Consider the following 22,456-nt stretch of genomic DNA (forward strand, 5'->3'; position numbering starts at 1 on the left):
CTGGAGGGACAGGACTTGGGGGGGGGTAGCACAGGGAGCCCTGGGAAGATGGAGGGGCACAGGGAGACCTGATGGGGCAGGAGGAGGGGGGACGGGTACCGTGAGCACTGTCCCATCAGCCTTGCGCAGCTCGATGCTATCTCGCACTGGGGGCGGGTTGCCCGTGGCCATACAGCTGATCACAGGCTGGGAACCCAGGTTAAATTCCAGCTCTGCATCCAAGTTGATGATCTGGGGAATCCGATCTGGGACGGCAAATAGCAGTGCTGAGCATGCAAGCTCCAGCCCCCTGAGCTCACTGCTCTCCCTGCCCCTGAGCCAGAGGCTGCTGCAGGTTGTCTGGGAGGCCCAGGGCTCTGCCCTAGCTGAGGGTTCTGCATTGAGGTCCTCAAGGCAGCTCCGCAGAGCCACCCACCTCCTTCCCAGTTTTAGATGCCCTGAAGAAGTGACTGCCCTGGTCCCAACAAGGACGGCTGGTGGATCTGCCCCCCTTCTTCGCTGACACCATTTCACTGCTCCTCTCCGAGGTCTCTTCCCTCACTGGCAGCAGGAGGAACCAGCACCTTGTGCCCAGGCAGCTCTCCACACCCCAAGCCAGTGCCCACGGGCCATGGTCTGAGCACCTCGGCTGGGCAGTGATGTCCCCTGACAGAGCTGGCCTGCCCAAGCACTGGCATCTGATGGGCCTGCTAACAGTGCTGCAGCACTTGGCTCTCCCACCCAGTTCCAGGATCCCAAGCAGCTGCTCTTCGGTGGCTTTCCAGCTGGGAGCACTGCCAGCCAGGAGGGGCTGTGTTAGTCTGTCTCTAAGCAGCACTTTGCGGCATTGGGCAGGGAGCAGTTCCTGAGGTTTCGAGCACCCTCAAAGTTACAATGGTCAGTACGTGGGCGATGCTCAGACACTGCGGGGCTGGTGCTGGGGCTGGGTGAACACCAGCAGCAGAGAGGTCAGCGGGCTCCTGCCTGGCAGGGCCGGACCCCCAGGCGGATCATATTGCACTGAAAGCAGCTCTACCTGATTTCTCACAGTGATCCCCATGCCATCCTGATGGGCAAACGCAGCCACTGAAGCGGTTGCAGGTGCCTCCATTTTGGCAGTGGCACTCTAGGGCACAGTCTGCGCCGTAGTGTCCAGGAGGGCAGGCTGGAGGGAAGAGCCAAGAATTCACTGGTCAATGCCTGACAACGGTTCAGGATTTAGGCTTGAGGCCGGTGCAAGGAAGAGCACGAGTAGCAACCACAGAATCAGACTCCCAAGGCCAGGGCCGGCTTTAGGAAGTGAGGGGCCAATTTGAACAGTTTCAACGGGGCCCCGGCAGGGATGACTAAAACAAACAAACAAACAAACAAATCCCACACATATAAAAAAAACACATGGGGCTTGTACTCACCGGGCGGTGCTCCGAGTCTTCGGCGGCACTTTGGCGGTGGATCCTTCACTCACTCCAGGTCTTCAGCGGCACTGAAGGACCCGCTGCTGAAGTGCCGCCGAAGACCCAGAGCGCCGCCAGCTGAGTAAAAATTAAAAAGACGCCTCTAGCCAGGGCAGGGATTCTCACTGGGTGCGGGGCCCAATTCGGGGGAATTGGTGGAATAGCCCTAAAGCCGGCCCTGCCCAAGGCACTAATACTGTGTCAGAGCCAGGTGTCAGTGGCCCAGGGAGACAGTTCTCACATGCTCTTCAGTCCAAGTGGTGATGGGTGCACAGGGCTTTCTAACTGTAGGCACCCTGGCCCATTCTCTTCCAGCCCAGCTGTGTCTCCAGGGATCCATTGTGGGGCTGGCCAAGGACATGGGGGATGAGAGGAGACGGGGAAGCAGCAGAGAAGATTCGTTTGCCTCTTTCTGCTGCAGTCTGAGCTGTGGAAGTTCCTGTTCCCAAGACACTTTGCGTGGCTGAGGGACTGGGGCTGCAAAACTGAAGACATGAGCCGTACTCAGCATCCTCGAGTAAGCACCATTGTATTGGGAATGCTGCACAGGCAGCAGGGGACCCAGCAAGAGACAAAAAACACAGCAAAACAAAAGAGCCAAAGGTGTGGGTGGGGGTTGGGGTCTGCCTTGGCCCCAGGGAGTGTCTCCCTTTGGAAATAGAAAGGTCAGGCCAACTCTGCCTAGGAGGAACCCAGTCTGGGGTGGTGCCTCTGTCGGGGAGGGGAGAGGAAAGCAGGCAGGCCAAGCTGCTGTACCTGTACTGCACTGTGAGCCACTCCATCCGGAAGCGCAGGAACAGCCGTATGGATCTGGCAGGCAAAAGCTCAGCCCCTTGCAGCCCTGGTCATTGTTGCACTTTTCCTGGCAGTTACGGCCAAACCTCCCTTCCCTACAGGCTTCAAAACAAGACAATTCTCCTCACTACTCTGCTGCAGCCAGCACCAGTCCATTCACTGCCCTCCACTTCCACATGGCCTGGCCCTGCCACCACCACAGCCAGGACAAGCTATGCAGCCAGCACAGAGATGCACTAACAGTTAATGAACTTACCAAAACCAGCAGGGAATTGGGGAGGCCCCGTGCCAGAACACGGCTGAAAAGAAAAGTCTGTTGAGTTCCACAAGGCAGAGCAGAGATGCTGGCCATTATTGGTGGGGGAATCCAGCCTCAGTCCCGTGTAAAATATAATGGTATAAGCAGTAACAGCAAAATGTGTATTAGCGAGAGATTGAGAAACACCACTCACAGGGACAGGACAGGCAGAAATAACTGCTAGGGAGACCTTAGCTACAGCCAGGAGTAGCTTTGACAGCATCAGAGACAAGGCTAAGTCAAATGAACCCAGATAAGAAACAGCCCCAGCTACTGCACAGAGCAATCTTTCTACCCCAGCTCCATTTTGCAGCATAAAGATGGAGCAGCATAAGTCAGAGCTGAGGGTTTCTGCCATCTTGCTGGCACAAGAGATCCCAACTCAGGGGACAATGAACAGATGATCTTTGAGTAGGGCCAGATACTATGAGAACCTGGTCTGTTATGCCCAGGCCAGGAGTCACAGATTACAGCGCCAGAAGGGACCATTGTGATCATCTTGTTTGACCTCCTGCACAGCATAGGCCAGAGACTGCCCTGAATTAAGTCCTGTTCAAACTAGAGGATAATGCTCAGAAAAACATCCCATCTTGATTAAAAATTTGGAGCAATGGAGAATCCACCAAAACTCTTGTAAGTTGTTTTCCTCACTGTTTAAAAATTTGCACCTGGTTTCTAGTCTAACCCTGTCCAGCTTTAAATTCTAGCCAATGGATCTTGTTATATCTTTGTTAGCTATATTGATGAGCCCCCATTATCCAATTTCTCTTCCTTGTGTAGGTACATATTGACTGATCAAGTCATATCCTTCTCTTTGTTAAACTAAATAGACAGAGCTCCTCGATTCTCTCACTGTATGGTACATTTTCTGATCCTTCAGTCATTTTCATGGCTCTTCTCTGAACCTTCTCCAGTTTATCAACATCATTTTAGCAGTATGGACACCAGAACTGGACACAGTATCCAGTAACAGACTCGCTAATGCTGTATACAGAGGTAAAAATCACCTCCCTACTTGACAATCTGTTGTTAATGCATTCAAGGATACATCCACCATCTTAGCTATAGCATAGAATCATAGAATATCAAGGTTGGAAGGGACCTCAGGAGGTCATCTAGTCCGACCCCCTGCTCAAAGCAGGACCAATTCCCAACTAAATCATCCCAGCCAGGGCTTTGTCAAGCCTGATCTTAACAGCCTCTAAGGAAGGAGATTCCACCATCTCCCTAGGTAACCCATTCCAGCATTGCAATGGGAGCTCATGGTGACCACTCATGGTGATCTGCATCCTCCCCTGTGGGTCTATGGTGATTGTGCACCTGCGAGATGAAGAGACAATGAGGTCACTATATTCTGGGTACACCATGGAATGGAGCCTGAGCTCTGTGACTCTCCCTCTTCGTGGAGTCCCAGAGCCCAGGCTCCAGCCCAAGCCCAACCATCTACATCACAGTTAAACAGCCCTTTAGCCCTAGCTCGGCAAGCCTGAGTCAGCTGACACAGGCCAGCTGTGGGTTTTAATTGCAATGTAGACATACCCTCAGTGTTCAGACTGTATTTTATTCTAAACCCTTCCACTCACACCAGTACAGTGCAACATCACAGTATTCAATCCTTTTCTGCCTCTCTTTACTAGGGCCTAGGAGGAAAAGAGATCTCCTTCTCTAGGGGGCCCGGCCCGGCCCGGCCAGGCTCAGATCAGACACTCCAGTCCCCCCTTGTAACACTTCCTTCCTGGCTTTTATCAGGTTAGCCAGCTGAGGACTAATTAGTTCCTTACCTCCCCCATCCTCTCCTTCTGATTAGCTCATTGTTCAGTCAGCTGTCTCTGGGAAAACTAATTGAGGCTACAGTGATGAGAGTGCTGACCCACCTGTCAGGTCTCAGCACAGTCACACACCTCACCATGAGCTCCCAGTGTGATGCAAAAAGAGCTAATGTGATTCTGGGATATAGTGAGCAGGGTGGGGATTTTGCCTCTGTCATTGAGGATACTGCATCTTGTTTTGACATCCACATTTTTAAAAGGATGTTGAAACATTGGAGAGCATGCAGAGAAGACCCACAAACACAAATTGAGGGCTGGAGAACATGCCTTACCATTGAGATTTAACGAGTTCAGTCTGTTTAGTTTACCAGAAAAAAGACTTGATTAGAGTGTGTAAGTCTGTTCGTGATGAGAAAATACGAGGTACTTAAGAGCTCTCTTATTCAGCAGAGAAGGACAGAACAAGAACCAGTGGCTGGAAGTTGAAACCAGACAAATTCAAATTAGAAATAAGGCCAAAAATTAGCCATCAAGGTGATTTACCACTGGAACCAGCTCCCAAGGGAAGTGGTAGATTTCCATCTCCTGCTGTCTTCAGATCCAGTCCGGCTGCCTTTCTGGAATTGCTGCTTTACCAGACACAAGTTATGGGTTCAAAACACGGGGGACTGGGTGAAATTCTCTGGCCTGTGATAGACTAGAGATAAAACTAGCAGATTTAATGGTCCCTTCTGGCCGTAAAGTCTATGAGTCTATGAACCCAGATCCTCAGTGGGAGGAATCTTTAAAAGTATCTTTATAAAAGGACTGTCCCAGGATCTAAGCCCTAGCTTCAGCACAGAGGGATCCGAGATGACACACTGCCTCCCACACCCAGCACTAGCAGAGCCTCTTGCAGGAGAAGGTTCTCTCAGATCCCTGAAGGCTTCACAGTCCTTAACTGAGTGCCACTCCAGGGGCCAGTTCCCTGCCTCTCTGGAAGAAATGGGGAGCAGCTCCTGCCCCCATCCTGCTAGAGGGGCCCCAGCCTCCCACACAGGCCAAGGAGACTCACAAACAACAGACATTTGACAAATCAGTCAACCCCCCCCCCAAACTGCAAACAGCCTCTATAGTCTAGAGGAGGCTGAGCCACAGACCTCCTCGAGCCCATCCCCACGTCACAGACTGAGGTCAGCCCCATCCCTGCATCACCATCCCTGCCGCACAACAAGGCCCAGCGCCAGCTCCAGCTCGTTGCCACGCCCATCCCCCAAGGAGCCCCAGGTCCAGCACAGCCCATTGCCATCCCTGCGACACCGTCCCTGCCACACGGCAGAGAAAGAGGAGAGGAAGGCTCTGTGCCTAGATGGGGACTCAGGGTGAGTGGAGGGAGTGGGGTGTTTATTCCCTTGGCCTATGGAGTGTGGGGTTTGGAGGTAGCTATGCCCCACCTTTCTCACAACGAGTGCCCATGAAACCTGGAGGGCAGATGCACTCCCCAACACTGTCGTGGCAGATGCCTCCATTCAGGCAGTCAGGACAGTCCTTCTCACAAGAGTGGCCCCACTTCTTCGCTGGACACCCTGGGAGAAAGCAGAGGGGGTTTAGGGCAGCGCCCTGTGAGATCACCAGCTGCATGCTCAGTCTGCAGCTGAAAAATGAACCAAAGCCCGACGGACTCCTAACCTCTGGGAATGCGAGTGCAGAGCCTGCCTGCAAGGCAGGGCCAGGGCAACCGGACCCAGCATTCTGACAGCAGGAAATACCAGAGGGGCCTGTCTCCCTAGCACACAGACCTCAGTCCTGTGGCACACACATGTTCTGCCCCTCCCAGTTAACATGGCTGGGCATGAATGCCTCACTGGCACCCCAAAGGGCAAAGATGAGCCACTGCTCTCTTCCACCAAACCCCGCTGCTCCCTGTTCTCTGGCACCACCCTCCTCTGTGTCACTCAGGCCTGGAACCTGGTGTCACCTGCAATTCCTCCCTCCCTTGCACCCACACATTCACCATGCTGCTTCCCTCTTCAGAACGTTTCTTAGACTCCACCTTTGTTTTCTATCCACACAGCTAAACTGCCCTCCAGGCCCTCCTCGCCTCCAGTCCTGACCATTGCACGTGCCTCCCCATGGAGGCATGGCTGGAGGAAAGCATAGCAAGAACACTGCCATATCCCAGCCATTTCTGGCTGCCAGGGGCGCCTCACTGGGCCCAACACAGCCTAGCTTAACTTAGAGCATTCTGTACAGGCCCTAGCTAGCCCCAGAGCCAGAGGCAGCAAACGCAGCACACAGCTGAGCTCAGGCAAAGCCAGAACAGGGCCCATATCTGCTTGTCTGACCCCAAATCCAAGACCCCCATTTCTCTTGGGCCAGGTCCCAGCCTAGACTGAGCCCTCACACCCACCAGCCCCTTCTCCAGTGGGTCTGTTGTATGTCTGGAGCCTAGGCTCTGGCCCCAAGTGGCATTCCTGCACTGTTCCCTACCCCAGCCAGGCTCCAGACCCAGCCCTGAGGTCCCACAGCAATCTTACCTCTCACAATCAGTCTGTAGAAGGCACTTGTCAGGGGACTGTCTCCTATGAATGTGGCACTGTACACCCCATTCTCACTCAGACCCACATCCGAAAGGGTTAAGGTGAACAGCGTCCCATTCACTTCACCTCGGTGCGTTGTCTGGTAGAAGGTACCTGAATTAAGGAAAGAGGGCAAATGGCATCAGGTCCTGAAGTTACCCAACACCGGAGCTGGCCTGAGTCAAACCCTGTCCCTGTTAGTCCCTCTAGGGAGAGCCAACCATGTGCAGCTGGGCAGCACCGAGCGGCTCTGCCCTCTTCAGCTTGATGACCCAGACACGTCTCTAGGATGTTGGTGAGCATCAGGTCTCTCCTGGACTGTTCCTGAAAGGCCAGGCCAGCAAAGCGAGCGCAAGGGCATGAGCCAATCCCTGGTGGCCAGTCCCATGGCTGTCTGTAGGGGATAGGGTTCAGGATCCCAGATAAGGAAGGGGTCAGACAAATGGTGCAGCCTGACTCCTCCTCTCCCTGGTTAGTGAGGCACTCCATCCAGGGTAGGTCTGAGCCCTCAAGGCAGCACTGTCTGGAGGGACCGCATCAGATGGAGGCAATATCTGTCAGGGTCTGTCTGCACTGCAGCAGGGTGCATGCTCCCCAGCATGGATAGACAGGCACAAACTAGCTCTGTTCACAGGACTAGCAGATGCAGGGGCTCCAGCTAGCCGCCCACGCAGGGCCGGCTCCAGGCCACAGCGTGCCAAGGGCGTGCTTGGGGTGGCATGCCACGGAGGGCGCTCTGCTGGTTGCCGGGAGGGCAGCACGCAACTCTGGTGGACCTCCCACAGGCGTGCCTGCGGAGGGTCCGCTGGTCCCACGGTTCCGGTGGAGCATCCACAGGACCAGCAGACACTCCGCAGAGATGCCTGCGGGATGTCCACCGGAGCCGCGGGACCAGCGAGCGGCAGAGCGCCCCCTGCGGCATGCCGCCGTGCTTGGGGAGGCGAAATTGCTAGAGCCGGCCCTGCACCCACGTACATAGCCCAGGGGACTGGGTGGGTTTGTGCTCAGGCAGCCAGCCTGAGCTGCCAGCCAGGCCACTCCAGCAAGCCTGCCCTGCTGGTATTAGGGTGCTATCGTGAGCAGAGCTAGTGTGTCTGTCTCCCCACACTGGCAGGTATTGCAGTGTAAACATACCTAGGAGAAGGGGGGTCTAGAAACACTGCAGAGTGAGTGCCTGGAGCCTATGGCAATGGCACAGTCTGGACCAGAAACTGCCAAGGCTCATCCTGCTCAATGCAACTGCCTTGACTACTTCTAGAGCAGTCGGGGAGGGGGCACTGCCCCAGCCTCATTTGCATCTGGAGCAGGGCGGAGGTGGGGCTCACTTGCCACTTGTCCTGGGCTCATGCAATGTAGGGTTCAGTCATGTGTGGAGGAAGGTCTCACTGAGCCCTCACTCTGACCCTGTGGGGAGGGGTTTTGGGAGATCATGTGCCCTGGCTGTGTGTGCACCTTGGAACCTGGTCCAGAGCTCTCTGGGGTCCCTGGCCCTATGTATCCACAACAGTCTGGTTGTTTCACTAGGGTTGCCTGCTCCAGCCTGGCAAAGGGAGTGGATCACTGGGGTCTCCTGCTGTGGGAGGGACTCTATCTTGGGAAGCAATGACTCTGAAAAAGATGTGGGGGTCATGGTGGATAAACAGCTGACCAGGAGCTTCCAGTGTGAGGCTGTGGCCAAGAGGGCTAATGCATAAACAGGGGAATCTCGAGTAGGAGCAGAGAGGTTATTTTAACCTTTGTATTTGGTTCTGGTGCAACTGCTGTTGGAATCTTGTGTCCAGTTCTGTTGTCCACAATTCAAGAAGGATGTTGATAAATTGAGGAGGGTTCAGAGAAGAGCCACGAGAATGATTAAAGGATTAGAAAACCTGCCTTCTAATAGTAGATTCAGGGAACTCCATCTACTTAGCTCATCAAAGAGAAGGTTAAGGGATGATTTGATCATAGTCAATAATAACCTGCATGCAGAACAGAAATCTGATGGTAGGAGAGCTCCAGTGGCCAAAGGTCTAACACGAGCCAATGGCTGGACAAATTCAGACTGGTGATAAGGCACAAATGTTTAACAAGCCACTGGAACAATTTACCAAGGGCTGTGGTGGATTCTCCATCACTGGCAATTTTTAAATCATGGTTGGATGTTTTTCTGAAAGGTCTGCTCTGGTTCAGGCTGGAATTAATTCAAGGAAGCTTCATGGCCTGTGTTATACAGGAGGTCAGACTAGCTGATCACAGGGGTCCCTTCTGCCTCTATTAGCTATTAATCTCTTCGGGGCATGGCTTCCTAGGGTCTCCTGCTGGGGTGTGAGGGGACTGCTCACTAGGTTGCCTTCCCCAGCCAGGGGAAGCCGCTCACTGGATCACTTGCCATTTCTTTTCCACAAGACATCCGTGTTCTTCTTGTGAAGGACTTTGGCAGAGAAGGTGGCTGAGTCCGCAATGCTCACAGTCTGGGTGACTTTCAGTGGGACCAGGTGGGCTACAGAGAAATGGAGAAAGGAGGGTAAAGCTTAGGAGGGTGTTTGAGTGTCCACAGTGACCTCCCTTTCCCAAGAGGGGACAGCTGCTGTGGAGGAACTGCCAACCCCTGGAACATCCTGTGGACCAAAAAAAAGAAAAAGTTAACGTGGCCTTCTATGGCACAGTCTCATTGCTGACGTTGCTGAGAGCAGGGCAGAGCCAGGCCAAGCAGCACTCTGATATCCTGGGCACTGGGATGTAGAGATGGGAGCTCCTCACACCCTGTGCTCCATACATGCCCTGAATTGAAGTGGTTTCCATCATATCCAGGGTTTACGGTTTGGTTCCACTGCTCTCTATACACATTGTTCCAGCCTCCGCTATGCTCCAGGCCATTCTGAAATCCAAATGACAATGAAGTTACCTCTCAGACAGGATTTCTGCAGTGTGGCTGGGAGTCACCTCGTCCCTGGCTGTATCACAGGCTGTGAGCTCCTTGCAGGTGCTGAGGAGGGAGCTGCACTGCTCCTGCTTGGGGCCTCTAGTCAACATTTTCACCCATGGGCACAGGAAGTCAGGACCCCGGTATCTCTATGAGCAAGCAATGACCATGTGGTCTGACTGCCGGAAGAACAGAGAACCCCAGAGAGGCCCATGCATGAGAGAGACGGGGTCAAACACTGTCAGTGATGGTCTCTGCCCTCTCTGAACCTTCTAAGTCCAGCCCACCATGTGGCAGGAGGTGTAAGGCAAGGAGGGGAGCAGGAGTACACACAGACACAGAGTCTCTGTCTGTCTGGATTCCCCAGTGTCCACAAGCCTAGCACAAAGGAGGGGGAATTGCCCTCTTGTACTAACCAGTACAAGGCTAGTCACAACCCAGGCGGTGGGGGGTGCAAGACAGGAAGGTCACTCGGGAACAAACATTAACAGACTAGCTGTACCGGCTCTGCTGATTTTCCCTCTGCTGATACTCACACCTTCTTGTCAACTGTTGGAAATTGGCCACCTTGATTGCATTGGCCTCGTTAGTACTACAAAAGTAATTTTCCCTCCTTTGGTATTCATCCCTTCTTGTCAACTGTTGAGACTAGGCCACTTCCACCTTAACTGAATTGGCTCATTAGCACTGATCCCCCACTTGGTAAGGCAGCTCCCATCTTTTCATGTGCTATAATATATACAGTATTCTGCTTACTGTTTTTTTCACTCCATGCATCCAGTGAAGTGGGTTTTAGCATGAAAGCTTATGCCCAAATAAATGTGTTAGTATCTAAGATGCCACAAGGACTCCTTGTTGTTTTTGCTGATACAAACTAACACGGCTACCACTCTGTGAGAGCTGTACCTGGACGCCTTGCAGTAATCACTGCCACCACCAGAGAGCGCTTTGCTGGCCACAATAACTGGGCATTAAGAAGGCTTTGGAGTGAGGCACTGTTGTATGGCTGGGAGTGATGGCAGGTTTGCAGAGGACTTCTTGTTGCATAGTATAGGCTGGAGAGGGGAGCAGGACGGTTCACAGGGCATGTGTGGAAGTATGAATGTAGCCCAGCTGTGCTTATGCTGGGGCACCCACTTGCTTCAAAAGGGCCAAAAGCCCGTTGCTCTTCAACCTCCTGGAGCTTTCCTTTGTTAAGATAGCAGAAGGGAAGTGCCCCTCTCAGATTGTTCCTACAGTTTCTTTTCCCATCTCCCCCAGCTGCTGTTAGTGGCCTGGTCCACGGGCTTGGTCCAAGAGAGCCCCTGGGCAGGCAACCAGCCCTGCCACCCACTTCCCACAGTCTGATCTGCTGCAATGAGATTGTGGGCACAGACTCACCCACGTCTCTGCACGTGTGCACAACACAGTTAGTGCAGCCAAAGGATTTCACAGTTCTCTTGGGGATTTTCTGGTTTTCACAGCAAATGGTCAGTTTAATGTTTCCTGTGAAATCTGTGTGGCTAATAATACAGCTTTGTAAGTGTGTAGTGATCACTGTTACCCACTGGAATCTATCTTAGGTATTTACAGATCCTAAAAATTGTTAAAAGAACATCAAAGTTTCAAAGTCAACCATTAAAAAGTTAGGAAGTGCCATAATTAAGGCTGCCCGTGCAGCCTTATCTGCACCCCCCACCCCCCGCCCCTGTGTGTATGCATTATGACACAGCCTTTGATTACCTGATCATATACTATTTTTTTCCACAGGCCCCTTGCCTCATTCCGTGCACAGGATGAATGGTGCTCTGGAGATGTATCAGGGTTGTGCAGTGAGTGATATTGTTGTCTGTAAGACTCCTGCTTCATTGGTTGCAGAAGTGGGAAGGTGTGCGGTGAATGAGACAGAGAACTGCAGGAAAAGAAAGGATGGTCTCCTGGATAAGGGAGCTGAATGCTGCCTTGGAGAATTGTATCTCCACCTCTGCCACATAGTTCCCCTGTGATGCTGGGCAAGTTACTTAAAACCTAGGAGTTCACAATTGTGTGGTCCTCATTTTCTGGGTGCCCAGTGTAAGATACCTGGGGCCAGATTTGCAGAAATGGTAAGTGCTCACAACTGCAACTGAAGTCAACTGGAGCTGTGCTTTGAAAATATAAAGTGCTGTAAAACTGCAAAAAAGTCTGGGAACTCAAGCCTTGTGTGTCTCAGTTAGACACTTCTAACAATTTTGGCCTTAATGTCTCAGTGCCTCAATTTCCCATCTGTAAAGTGGGGATTAAAATACTAACTCATCTCACTGGGGTGTTGTGAAGATAAATTAATTGAGATACTATGGCAAGAGCACCACAGAAACACCTAAGAGGAAATTAATAATTTTATATTGAGTCCTGGGCTTGGATGGGATGTATCCAAATAAGGCAAGAGGGCACACATTATATGAGGGATTAAAAAAGATACTGAATGACAATCTACTCACTGAATGAGGTGGGATCCTATGAAAAAGTAGCATGCGATCATGTATCGAGGATTGTTGCATAATGCATATGCATAAGGGGGGACAATTAAGTTTGCATGGGAACCCACATAGGTCATCAGTAGGGTCGGAACCTTTAAATCCACCTCAAAGTCCTGTACCATGTCCTTGGTCCCCTTCTCTTCTCCCTTGACACCTTATCTCTTTGCAATCTCATTGCAAACAGAAATTCAACAACCACCTCTATGTGGATAACTCACAGATATACATCTACTCCAGACCCGTCTCCATCTGCCCAAACTACAATCTCAGCCTCTCTCTCTTTCACTTCCTTATGGATGACAAGCTGTCAGCTCAAGATCAACCTGACTAAAATAGGGCTCCTAATTTTTGCCACCCAAATCCTCCACTACTTCCTTTCTCAATCACTGTGGATAACATCATCCTGTCGGTAACAAGCCCGTAACCTGAGTGGCATCTTCAGCTTGGACCTTTCTCTAGATCAATGATGGGCAACCTGAGGCACATGGGCTGCACTCGTCCCATCAGGCTAATCCACTGGCGGAGCACGAGACAGTTTGTTTACATTGACCGTCCACAGGCACGGCCGCCTGCAGCTCCAAGTGGACGTGGCTATCCGTTCTCAGCCAATGGGAGCTGTGGGAAGCGGCAACCAGCATGTTCCTGTGGCCCGTGCCGCTTCCCACAGCTCCCATTGGCCGGGAACGACAAACCGCGGCCACTGGAAGCTGTGGGTGGCTGTGCCTGCAGACAGTCAATGTAAACAAACTATCTCACGGCCTGTCAGCGAATTAGCCTGACGGGCAGCGTACAACCCACCACTGCTCTAGATCCTCACATCCAGATGATATATAAATTTTCATTTCTTTCTGCATAACATCTCTAAGATATGGCCTTTCTTATCCATCCACACAGCTAAAACCCGTGTCCTGAATCTCATCATCTTTTATCTTGATTATTGCCACATCCTCTCTGGCCTTGACAAATGCGGTCTTGTCCCACTCATATTCAGAATGCTGCTGCTGCAAAGGTTATTTTCCTACCCTGTCACTTTGACCATGTCAGCCCTTTCTTTGAATCCCTCCAGTGGCTCCTCCTTCTCTTTCACATCCAGCATAAGCTGCTTTGTTGTCACTTTCAAGGTCCTTCACAGTCAATCCCAGTCTACCTATCTCCTCGAGTCTCGTTCATTTTTCCAGTTGTCAGTGCTCTCCTCTGATCGGCCCATGATGGTCTCCATTGCCCACTTCTTACAGTTTCAAACACCTTTGTGCTTTCTCTCATGCTGCCTCATACACATGGGAGTGGCTCCCCATAGACATCTGCAAAGCTAACTCATTGTCCACATTTAAATGTCTCTTCACAACTTTCCTTAGCCACAATCCCTACAAAAACAACAGTGGTTAGGCTGCTAGTGTGCAGAGACTGCTGCTCGTCATGCTGACCACCCCTCTTTGTTTGCAAGCTGCCAGCTTGGGGGAGGGATAGCTCAGTGGTTTGAGCATTGGCCTGCTAAAGCTAGGGTTGTGAGTTCAATCCTTGAGAGGGCCATTTAGAGAACTAGGATAAAAATCTGTCTGGGGATTGGTCCTGCTTTGAGCAGGGGGTTGGATTAGATGACCTCCTGAGGTCCTTTCCAACCCTGATATTCTATGATCTGGCTATATTTATCTCTTAGCTGAGGGGAGAGACCACCTTTCTGTTCTGTGTTTGTGCAATGCCCAGCACACTGGAATTCTGATCCATGACTAGAGCCCTTAAGCACAATACAAATAATAAGAATAAAGTTTGGCAAAGTTATAAGCATCTGATAACAGGGTCTTATAATAGAAAGTGTCAGGCAACCTTAACTACAGGCATCGCTGCCTGCGTTCCCTATCATAAACATACCCAGCATTGTAGTACCTAGGCAGTAAGATATGAGTCTGAGTATGGGTGTGAGAATCCAACACTCATGGTTACTAGTTACCTAAGATTAAGGGCTGCTTAGCACCTTTCAGGCTCTGGCCCTTGTTGGGGACAATGCAGAGTCATGCTGCCCAGACCCACCAGCATGCATGTATGCAATTGGGGTGGCTAGTACTGCTTGGCCCTTGAACTTAGGAGCATAGGGATCAGCCCTTGTGCAACAGTTGCGATATGGGGAAGGCTTCTTGTGCCATCCCCATCCCAAGGGGAACCCAAGCATTAGTCAGTTGCTGTGTTGTTCCGTGTAGCAACTTTAAAGGGTAGATGCTTCGAGTGTCAGTACACAGCTCCCTATAGTGGTGTCCAGGCGGGTTACTCAGAAGCTAATGCTGAGAAGTAACAGGTAGGATGTTTTACAGGCAGATGTTCCCGCTTCCTGGATCTTTGACTATAAGAGCACTGGGCCTTAGAGTATGTCTACACAGCAAAGAAAAACCCCATGGCTGGCCTGTGCCAGCCTACTTGGGCTCGTGGGGTGTTTCATTGCTGTGTAGACTTCTGATGTCACGGACCATGCAGGCTGGTGGGGGTATCTCAGAACTCAGGCTCCAGTCCAAGTCTGAAACTCTTCAGAGCAATGAAACAGCCCCGCAGTCTGAGCCAGAATTGTCTGGCATGGGCCAGCCATGGTTTTTCTTTGCTGTGTAGACAGACCCTGAGTCTCTGTTCCATGATGTGCTGCTGGGCCAGATGTAAGACACAAGCTTGTTGCTGATCTCCAGACCCAGTCTCCAGTGGCATCTGCCTCCAGAGCTGCTAGTATCTCTGTCCCCAGGGCCTTGTATACCGGTCCTGGGGAGCAGCCTCATCTCAGCAGGCTCATGTGGTGTGACTGGTGTGCATTCACACCAGAAACTGCCTCCCTCCCCACAAACCTTCCTGATCAACCAACACTATTCGGCCCTGGTCAGGAACCCTACAGCAAAGCGCCACAGCTAAAAGCATGTTAAATTATCTAGGTCTGTCATCTTAGAGCTGGTCTACACTACGGGGGAAAATCGATCTAAGATACGCAACTTCAGCTGAATAACGTAGCTGAAGTCGAAGTATCTCAGATCAAATTACCTGCAGTCCTCATGGCGCGGGATCGATGTCCGCGGCTACCCCTGTCGACTCTGCTACCGCCGTTCGGGTTGGTGGAGTTCCTGGATCAATAGGAGCTCGTTCGGGGATCGATATATCGCGTCTAGATGAGACGCGATATATCGATCCCCGAGAAATGAATTGCTACCCGCCGATACGGCCGGTAGTGAAGATGTAGCCTTAGACTTGAACTGCTCTCCTGGGGCCTCAGGTTGTTTCCAGCTACTGCATTCACACTCCACTTAGCTGAACGGCTGGGAGTCCCCTCACGACCAGATGCCATGTAGCTAGCGCCCCCGTGGACAGTCACTCCAGCGCTGTGGTGGTTTCTCTGCCAGGTCACAGGGCCCTCCAGCCAGGTTACAGTCTTTAGTTCCCCCTTTCTGGGGTCACCATTGACCAGAATCAAGTCCAAAATGCCCTTGACAGAGACAAAACCCTGAGGTTATTGCTCAGCTTCTTCCCAGTTGGAGCAGGGCTGCTCCCATGGCTCCCTGCCTGCCTGGAAAGCATTTCCCTGGCAACTCAGGGGCCTTCCCTGCAGTCTCTATGGATATTGTGGCAGTTTTCTGGGTTTCCCCCTTTTCACTGCCTCTTATTGCTCTGAGCTTCTGGCCTGTCCTGGAACCTCCCTCCAGCTCCTTCCCCAACTGGACTTTATTACTATTTAAAACTGGCTGGTTTTACACAGGAATCACCAGATTTCCTCAGGTGGGCCTCATTCTGCAATCTCTCCATTCTGCTACAGTCTGGCACTCGTCACTGGATGTACAGTAGCTATCACCCTGATTCAAGTGCTGGCCTAAGTCTCTCAGACACCTCTGCAATGGTGTCAGCTTAGTGGGTAATTTCTTACCTCCTACTCTGTGACAGGACTGTAATTCATACAGGGCCAGGGTGTAACCAAGGAGCTAGGAGCAAATCCACAAGCCAGTAAAGACTCTACGTAGAACCGTCATCCAGCTAGAACAGGGAACACAGAACAAGCTGCCCAGGACAGAAATCAAAGGGTCCAAGACAAACTCTCCAACAGGGACCTGTCCTCGATGACCTGCCCAAAGCGGAGAAGCTTGTGATGTGCCCCACACTGAGCCTGGCCCCTCGAAAAGAACTCTGAGCTCAGGAAGGGGATATAGCCCTAGAGTCCAGGCAATGGAGGAACTCATAGACTCATAGACTTTAAGGTCAGAAGGGACCATTATGATCATCTAGTCTGACCTCCTGCACAACGCAGGCCACAGAATCTCACCCACCCACTCCTGTAACAAACCCCTAACCTATGTCAGAGTTATTAAAGTCCTCAGATTGTGATTTGAAGACCTCAAAGTGCAGAGAATCCACCAGCAAGTGACCTATGCCCCACGCTGCAGAGGAAGGTGAAAAACCTCCAGGGCCCCTGCCAATCCGCCCTGGAGGAAAATTCCTTCCCGACCCCAAATATGGCGATCAGTTAAACCTTGAGCATGTGGGCAAGACTCACCAGCCAGCACCCAGGAAAGAATTCTCTGTAGTAACTCAGATCCCATCCCATCCAACATCCCATCCCAGACCATTGGACATATTTATCTTCTAATAATCAAAGATCAATTAATTGCCAGAATTAGGCTATCCCATCATACCATCCCCTCCATAAACTTATCAAGCTTAATCTTGAAGCCAGATATGTCTTTTGCCCCCACTACTCCCCTTGGAAGGCTGTTCCAGAACTTCACTCCCCTAATGGTTAGAAACCTTCGTCTAATTTCAAGTCTAAACTTCCTAGTGTTCAGTTTATATCCATTTGTTCTTGTGTCCACATTGGTACTGAGCTTAAATAATTCCTCTCCCTCCCTGATATTTATCTCTCTGATATATTTATACAGAGCCATCATATCTCCCCTCAGCCTTCTTTTGATTAGGCTAAACAAGCCAAGCTCTTTGAGTCTCCTTTCATAAGACAGGGTTTCCATTCCTCAGATCATCCTAGTAGCCCTTCTCTGTACTTGTTCCAGTTTGAATTCATCCTTCTTAAACATGGGAGACCAGAACTGCACACAGTATTCCAGATGAGGTCTCACCAGTGCCTTGTATAACGGTACTAACACCTCCTTATCTTTGCTGGAAATACCTCGCCTGATGCATCCCAAGACCGCATTAGGTTTTTTAACAGCCATATCACATTGGCGGCTCATAGTCATCCTGTGATCAACCAATACTCCGAGGTCCTTCTTCTCCTCTGTTACTTCCAACTGATGCGTCCCCAATTTATAACCAAAATTCTTGTTGTTAATCCCCAAATGCATGACAGTGCACTTTTCACTATTAAATCTCATCTTATTACTATTACTCCAGTTTACAAGGTCATCCAGATCTTCCTGTATGATATCCCGGTCCTATCTCCGGTCCTTTACTCCAGTCATGACTACTATTCCACCATGTTTCTGTTATGCCTATAATATCCAGTTTCACTTCCTGCACCAGTAGCTCTAGTTCCTCCATTTTGTTACCTAGGCTCCTCACATTAGTGTACAAATATCTTAATTTTTGCCGTTTGGCTTCACTGACATTCTTTACCTGATTAGGCACAGGCATTCTACCGCCAGTATCACCTATTAGAACTGTACCTACAGTACCCTTCCTCCTTATGTCCATTCTCCTACCCATGGCTGTATCCTCTCTTACTTTGTTTTCTTCCCTCTCAATGTTAAATTCCGGTGTGGAGATTACCTGGACATCTCCCAACCATCTCCCCCAAATTCCTAGTTTAAAGCTCTTTTAATCAGTTGTGCCAGCCTCCATCCTAGAAATCTATTTCCCTCCTTACTCAGGTGAAGTCCATCCCGAGAGAACAGTCCTCTGTCCATGAATGCTTCCCAGTGGCCGTACATCACAAAGCCCTCCTTATAGCATCACTGCCTGAGCCATCTGTTGATCGCCATAATCTTGTCACACCTTTGTCGCCCTTCTCTAGGAACATGCAGAATCCCATTGATGCTCATTTGCAACAGCCAGGCTGGGCCACGCTCTATCTCTTTTCTAGCTGTTCAATGCCACTTTCATGGCCCCAGCAGTTCTGGACTTCCCAAAGTCCTTCTGAGACCATTCTGGGAATCAGCCCACAGCCAGACTCCCATGCTGACATATGGAGGTTTGACCTGGTCACTAGAAACTCTGCCCTTAGCCAAGGTCCCTTCAGTAGTTCAGCTGCTCAAATACCATTCTCTGGCCTCTGAGTGCTAACAGCCTCAGGAGGCAGCATAACTCTGGCCTGCCCAGTGCTACTGCAGTCACGCACGCCCACACGTATGCTCAGCCATTACCAGGCATGCTGATGTCGCACTCCCAGACTCCTCAGAGAATGCTTGGGGCAGGCCTGCTGTCCTGCAGCCACTTACCATTCCGGCTGTTATGCACGTAGACCACCCTGGCCTGCTCCATCTGGGTCTTCCCCAGGCAGTATAAAATCCCCACCAGATCCGCCACCGAAAAGCCTCTGGCTTGGACCTCATTGCTGCGATTCCTGTAGTTCTGGAACTTTGTGTTGGGATGAGTCATCACTATTTTATTGTCCCTCTCGATCTGGAGGTAGCTCACAGCTCGCTCGCCCATCACACAGGAGAGGTAGAAACTGGTGTGAGATGGACTTTGCACATTGGCGACCAGAGTAATGTCCAGAATGGCAGCTGTGCAGGAGGGATGAGAGGGAGAGAGAGCGTGTGGGAAGCCATGGCCCTGACACAGCTCAGCAGGATACAGGCCTTTGGCTCTCCTGGGTTTCAACCTGCCCCATCTCTTAGACATGAACTTTTAAGTCACTCCCAGATGACCTTCGACATCTACCCTGGCTGCAGGTGACTGCGTGGCTGAGCGGGACTGACTGCCAGCACATGGCTAGGTCTGATCCAGTGCGAGAACAATGAACCAGCGAGAAGCTCTGTGTAGGGCACATTTCCTGCAGTGTCAGTGGGACTCCTGGCTGTTCCCTGCCCTTGCCCTGCCAGCCAGAGCGGGGCCTTCCCCTCTCTCTTTCGACTGCGGCTCTTCTGCTAGGTCATGGCAGTTGCTATTACAAGCCATGTGACCTAGACACAAAATCTCTGCTCTTTTCTCCTCAAAAGCTTCTGCTCCCTGCCCCGAGCCATAGTGTGCTCTAACTGGGAGAGGAGAGGGAGCACAGGAGAGGGAGACTAGAACAGTGCACCTGCCCCAGCCTGATGTCTCTTGGATGGCTCATCAGACAGTCCAGATGGTGACAATACCAACAGGGGAAATTCTGGCCTTCTTTCTAATTAAGCCCATTCTTTAGTGGCCCAGCATTGTCACACACGTGGATCATGCCCAGGCTGGCTGCATCAGTGGGGCAGGTGATTTCTCTAGGGTCCGAAGTCTGAGAGTATCTCAGAGCTCCCCGTTAACCTAGAACCCTTGTCCCATTGTCCTGGACCTCCTGAGGGGTCCCATCGAAGGATGAGACAGAGAGAGATGAAGGGAGTCTGCTGTCCCAGAGCCTCAGCACTGTACCCTGCCAGCTCAGCTAGTTGGTTCGGGAGCCATGCTGTCACTGCCTCTTTCCAGCTGTTAAGAACCTAGGATTTTTCCTTGCCGTCCTTTCAGCCCCATTTCTCCAACCTTGCACCCTCCAGAGCAGGTAACCAGCGCCTCGTCACCATTCCCAGCCCATCCTGCAGGGACCCCGCCCCAGTGCAGCTGCAGCATTACAACTGCATGGCCCGAAGCAGACTTTATGGAATGTGATCACCCCGGCTGTGCAATCGACAAGCCCCTGGAAATTCTTTGGGGAACCAGTGCAGATGCCATGGGTTTCCCACCAGGGGAAGAAAATTTACCTGTCAGGCGCAGCAGGAGGAAAAGGAGATACATCTCCTGGAATCTCATGGCCCTGAAGTGAGTCCTGACTGCCCAGAGTCAGGAAAGCCCAAACATGCCCGACTGGAGAGAGACTGGGCTGGCCGAGGAGGCGGTCCCCCTCCCTGGCAGGTTTCCTTTAGTTTTTAGTTCCAGTCACAGTGACGGGGGCGGAAGTCCAGGAAGGAAATGGTGCTGCTCATATCAGAGACACAGCGAGAAAGAAGCTTCCCTTTCCCTAAGTGGAAAACACTCTGTGCCCAGTCACCGGGCTCAGCTCCTTTTGGAATCTCAGCAGAATGCTGGTGGCTGGTCTACTCGGAGGCAGATTCCAGCATGAGCTGAATGCCGCACAAACAGAAAGTCTTTGTGAGCAGAGATATCCCAGGTCTAGTTCCAGGCTGCTGATCTGTCAGGGGAACTAGGGCCCTGCCCAGAATTCTCAAAGTGTGTTCCAGCTGCTCCTCCAATCATGTGTCGTCTGCATCCATGACAAGACGTGACATTGCCTGTCTGCTTCCTCTAGTACAGTGGCAGGTTCATTCTGGAGCCAGACTGGCAAGCTTAGTGCCCTTGAACTCCAAGCAAACTTATCCGGCCAGAGGAACTGTGGAGGGCCCAATATAAATAATGTCTATGAGTAGTATAACCTCAAATAGAGGCAAGTTATTAAAGAAGAGAGATTTTTGGTGAGGTTTAGTAAGGAGAGATTATTTTAAAGGCCTAGTCTGGCATGTTATTAAAGAATAAAATTTTTTGCAATAAATGTAAAAGGTGTATTAAATATAAGGGTAGGTTAAGAAAAGAGCATTTAAAAAGAGTTAAATAAAAGAGAAACATATAAAGGAAGCTGTTTAGTAAGTACGTGGTAAAAAGTATAAAGGAAGGTTAATAGAAAAGCATTTAAACTATTAAATACAAGGATAGGTTAAGAAAAGAGCATTTAAAAAGAGTTAAATGAAAGAGAAACATATAAAAATAGGTTAAAAGAGAACAGGAAAAGGGGAAAGGGAAAAGAAAGCCCCTTTGCAAAGGGCAAAGATAGACAGCACGTGGTTGAGTCAGAGAGAGAGATCTTACCCTTCCAAGTATTTCTGCAGAAAGAGGAAACTTTCCAGGTTCACAGTCCCTCGGGCTTGTTATCACTGCCTTTGGATCGGCCCAGTCAGATATTGTTCTACAGCAGTGTCATAGAATTCATTTTCCTGAACCAATCCTATAGTCCCAAGGTTTTTAAACAAGAGCCATCTCCCCCACCCCCCTTTATGTGCCTTATTCTTATCTAAAAAAAGACACCAAGCATTTTCCCCGCCATGTAGCCCTTTTACATAGGGACTTTAATAAAAGTTAAAACCATAAGCCCTTAGTAACCTTTTTAAAAGGTTTCCCCTGTGTTTTAGACTAACATGGGTTATTTTTTAGGGAGGACAATTTGAAGCTGCTGCAAAACCCCTGTTAGCAAAAACAGCATCTGTGAATCAGTGGATCAGAGATAAGAAGGCAGCTTCTTCCCCAGACTTTTAAACAAATGCAAGTAAAATTTATATTAAGTCTTGTAACGGGATAAACACTTTAAAAGACAAGCCTATATGAAGACTCATCCCTTCATTTAGCCCCTTTGCATGTGTGTTTCAATAAAAAAACTATTATGGAGAAACATCCTAGGGTTAAAAACACAGAGAACCTGTTTATAAAAATAACGTATAGTGATAGAAAAGTTTCCCCCTATGTTTTAGACTAACATTGGTCATTTTTTAGTAAGAACAATTTGAAGCAGCATGCTTGTTCAACAAAGCCATTGTCATCAAAAACAGCATCTGTGAGTCACTGGATCAGAGATAAGGAGGCCAGAACATAACAAGACAGCCTAGGCCTGCTTTTAAAACAAAGTTATACCAAATACTTGTTGAAATAAACATTTCCTTTTGTCATGTGAAGAAGACATTGCTTTGTAACTAATCTTATTAAAAATGTTAAATAAAAACAGAAATTACCTCAGGGTTAAAACCACAGCCAGTTAGTTTATAAAAGTAATTTGTCAAAGTTTTTAACAAATAGAGGTAAAAGGCTTGTAAAGGGATAAACACTGTAAAAGACAAGCCTATATGAAGACACATCCTTTCATTTAGTCCCTTTGCATATGTTTCAATTAAAAAGAGCATGCAGAAGCACCCAGGCATAAACCCACAAACCGTTACTACGCAAAAGTTTTTAAAAACTTTTCCCCATGTTTTTAGTGAGAACAATTTGAAGCAGCCATTTGAAGTTAGTGGATTAGAAGTCTATCTGAAGAAACAATTTTTAATTTAGCCCTTTTGCTTATGTGTT

At 50.2% G+C, this 22,456-nt stretch overlaps 1 protein-coding gene across 3 annotated transcripts in view; it reads right to left on the bottom strand.

The window, feature by feature from the left end:
* Positions 1–21,223, bottom strand: part of TIE1 (tyrosine kinase with immunoglobulin like and EGF like domains 1) — a 44,017-nt gene extending 22,794 nt beyond the window's left edge. For 2 of the 3 annotated variants that reach the window (XM_050961112.1, XM_050961109.1), the window contains exons 1-9: positions 21,209–21,223; positions 20,110–20,735; positions 18,658–18,945; positions 9,222–9,332; positions 6,812–6,967; positions 5,729–5,860; positions 2,190–2,330; positions 1,016–1,144; positions 100–245 (exon numbers count right to left, since the gene is read on the bottom strand). In XM_050961112.1, coding sequence (XP_050817069.1) covers positions 100–245; positions 1,016–1,144; positions 2,190–2,330; positions 5,729–5,860; positions 6,812–6,967; positions 9,222–9,332; positions 18,658–18,945; positions 20,110–20,158 — 1,152 coding nt within the window. In that variant the 5' untranslated portion in view covers positions 20,159–20,735; positions 21,209–21,223. Of the gene's footprint in view, positions 1–99; positions 246–1,015; positions 1,145–2,189; positions 2,331–5,728; positions 5,861–6,811; positions 6,968–9,221; positions 9,333–18,657; positions 18,946–20,109; positions 20,736–21,208 lie in introns of those variants that run through there. The other variant, XM_050961110.1, reaches the window with a different exon arrangement.
* Between the last annotated feature and the right edge of the window lie 1,233 nt (positions 21,224–22,456).

The sequence above is a fragment of the Gopherus flavomarginatus genome, chromosome 7 (genome assembly GCF_025201925.1).
Source record: "Gopherus flavomarginatus isolate rGopFla2 chromosome 7, rGopFla2.mat.asm, whole genome shotgun sequence".
Lineage (NCBI taxonomy): Eukaryota > Metazoa > Chordata > Testudines > Testudinidae > Gopherus > Gopherus flavomarginatus.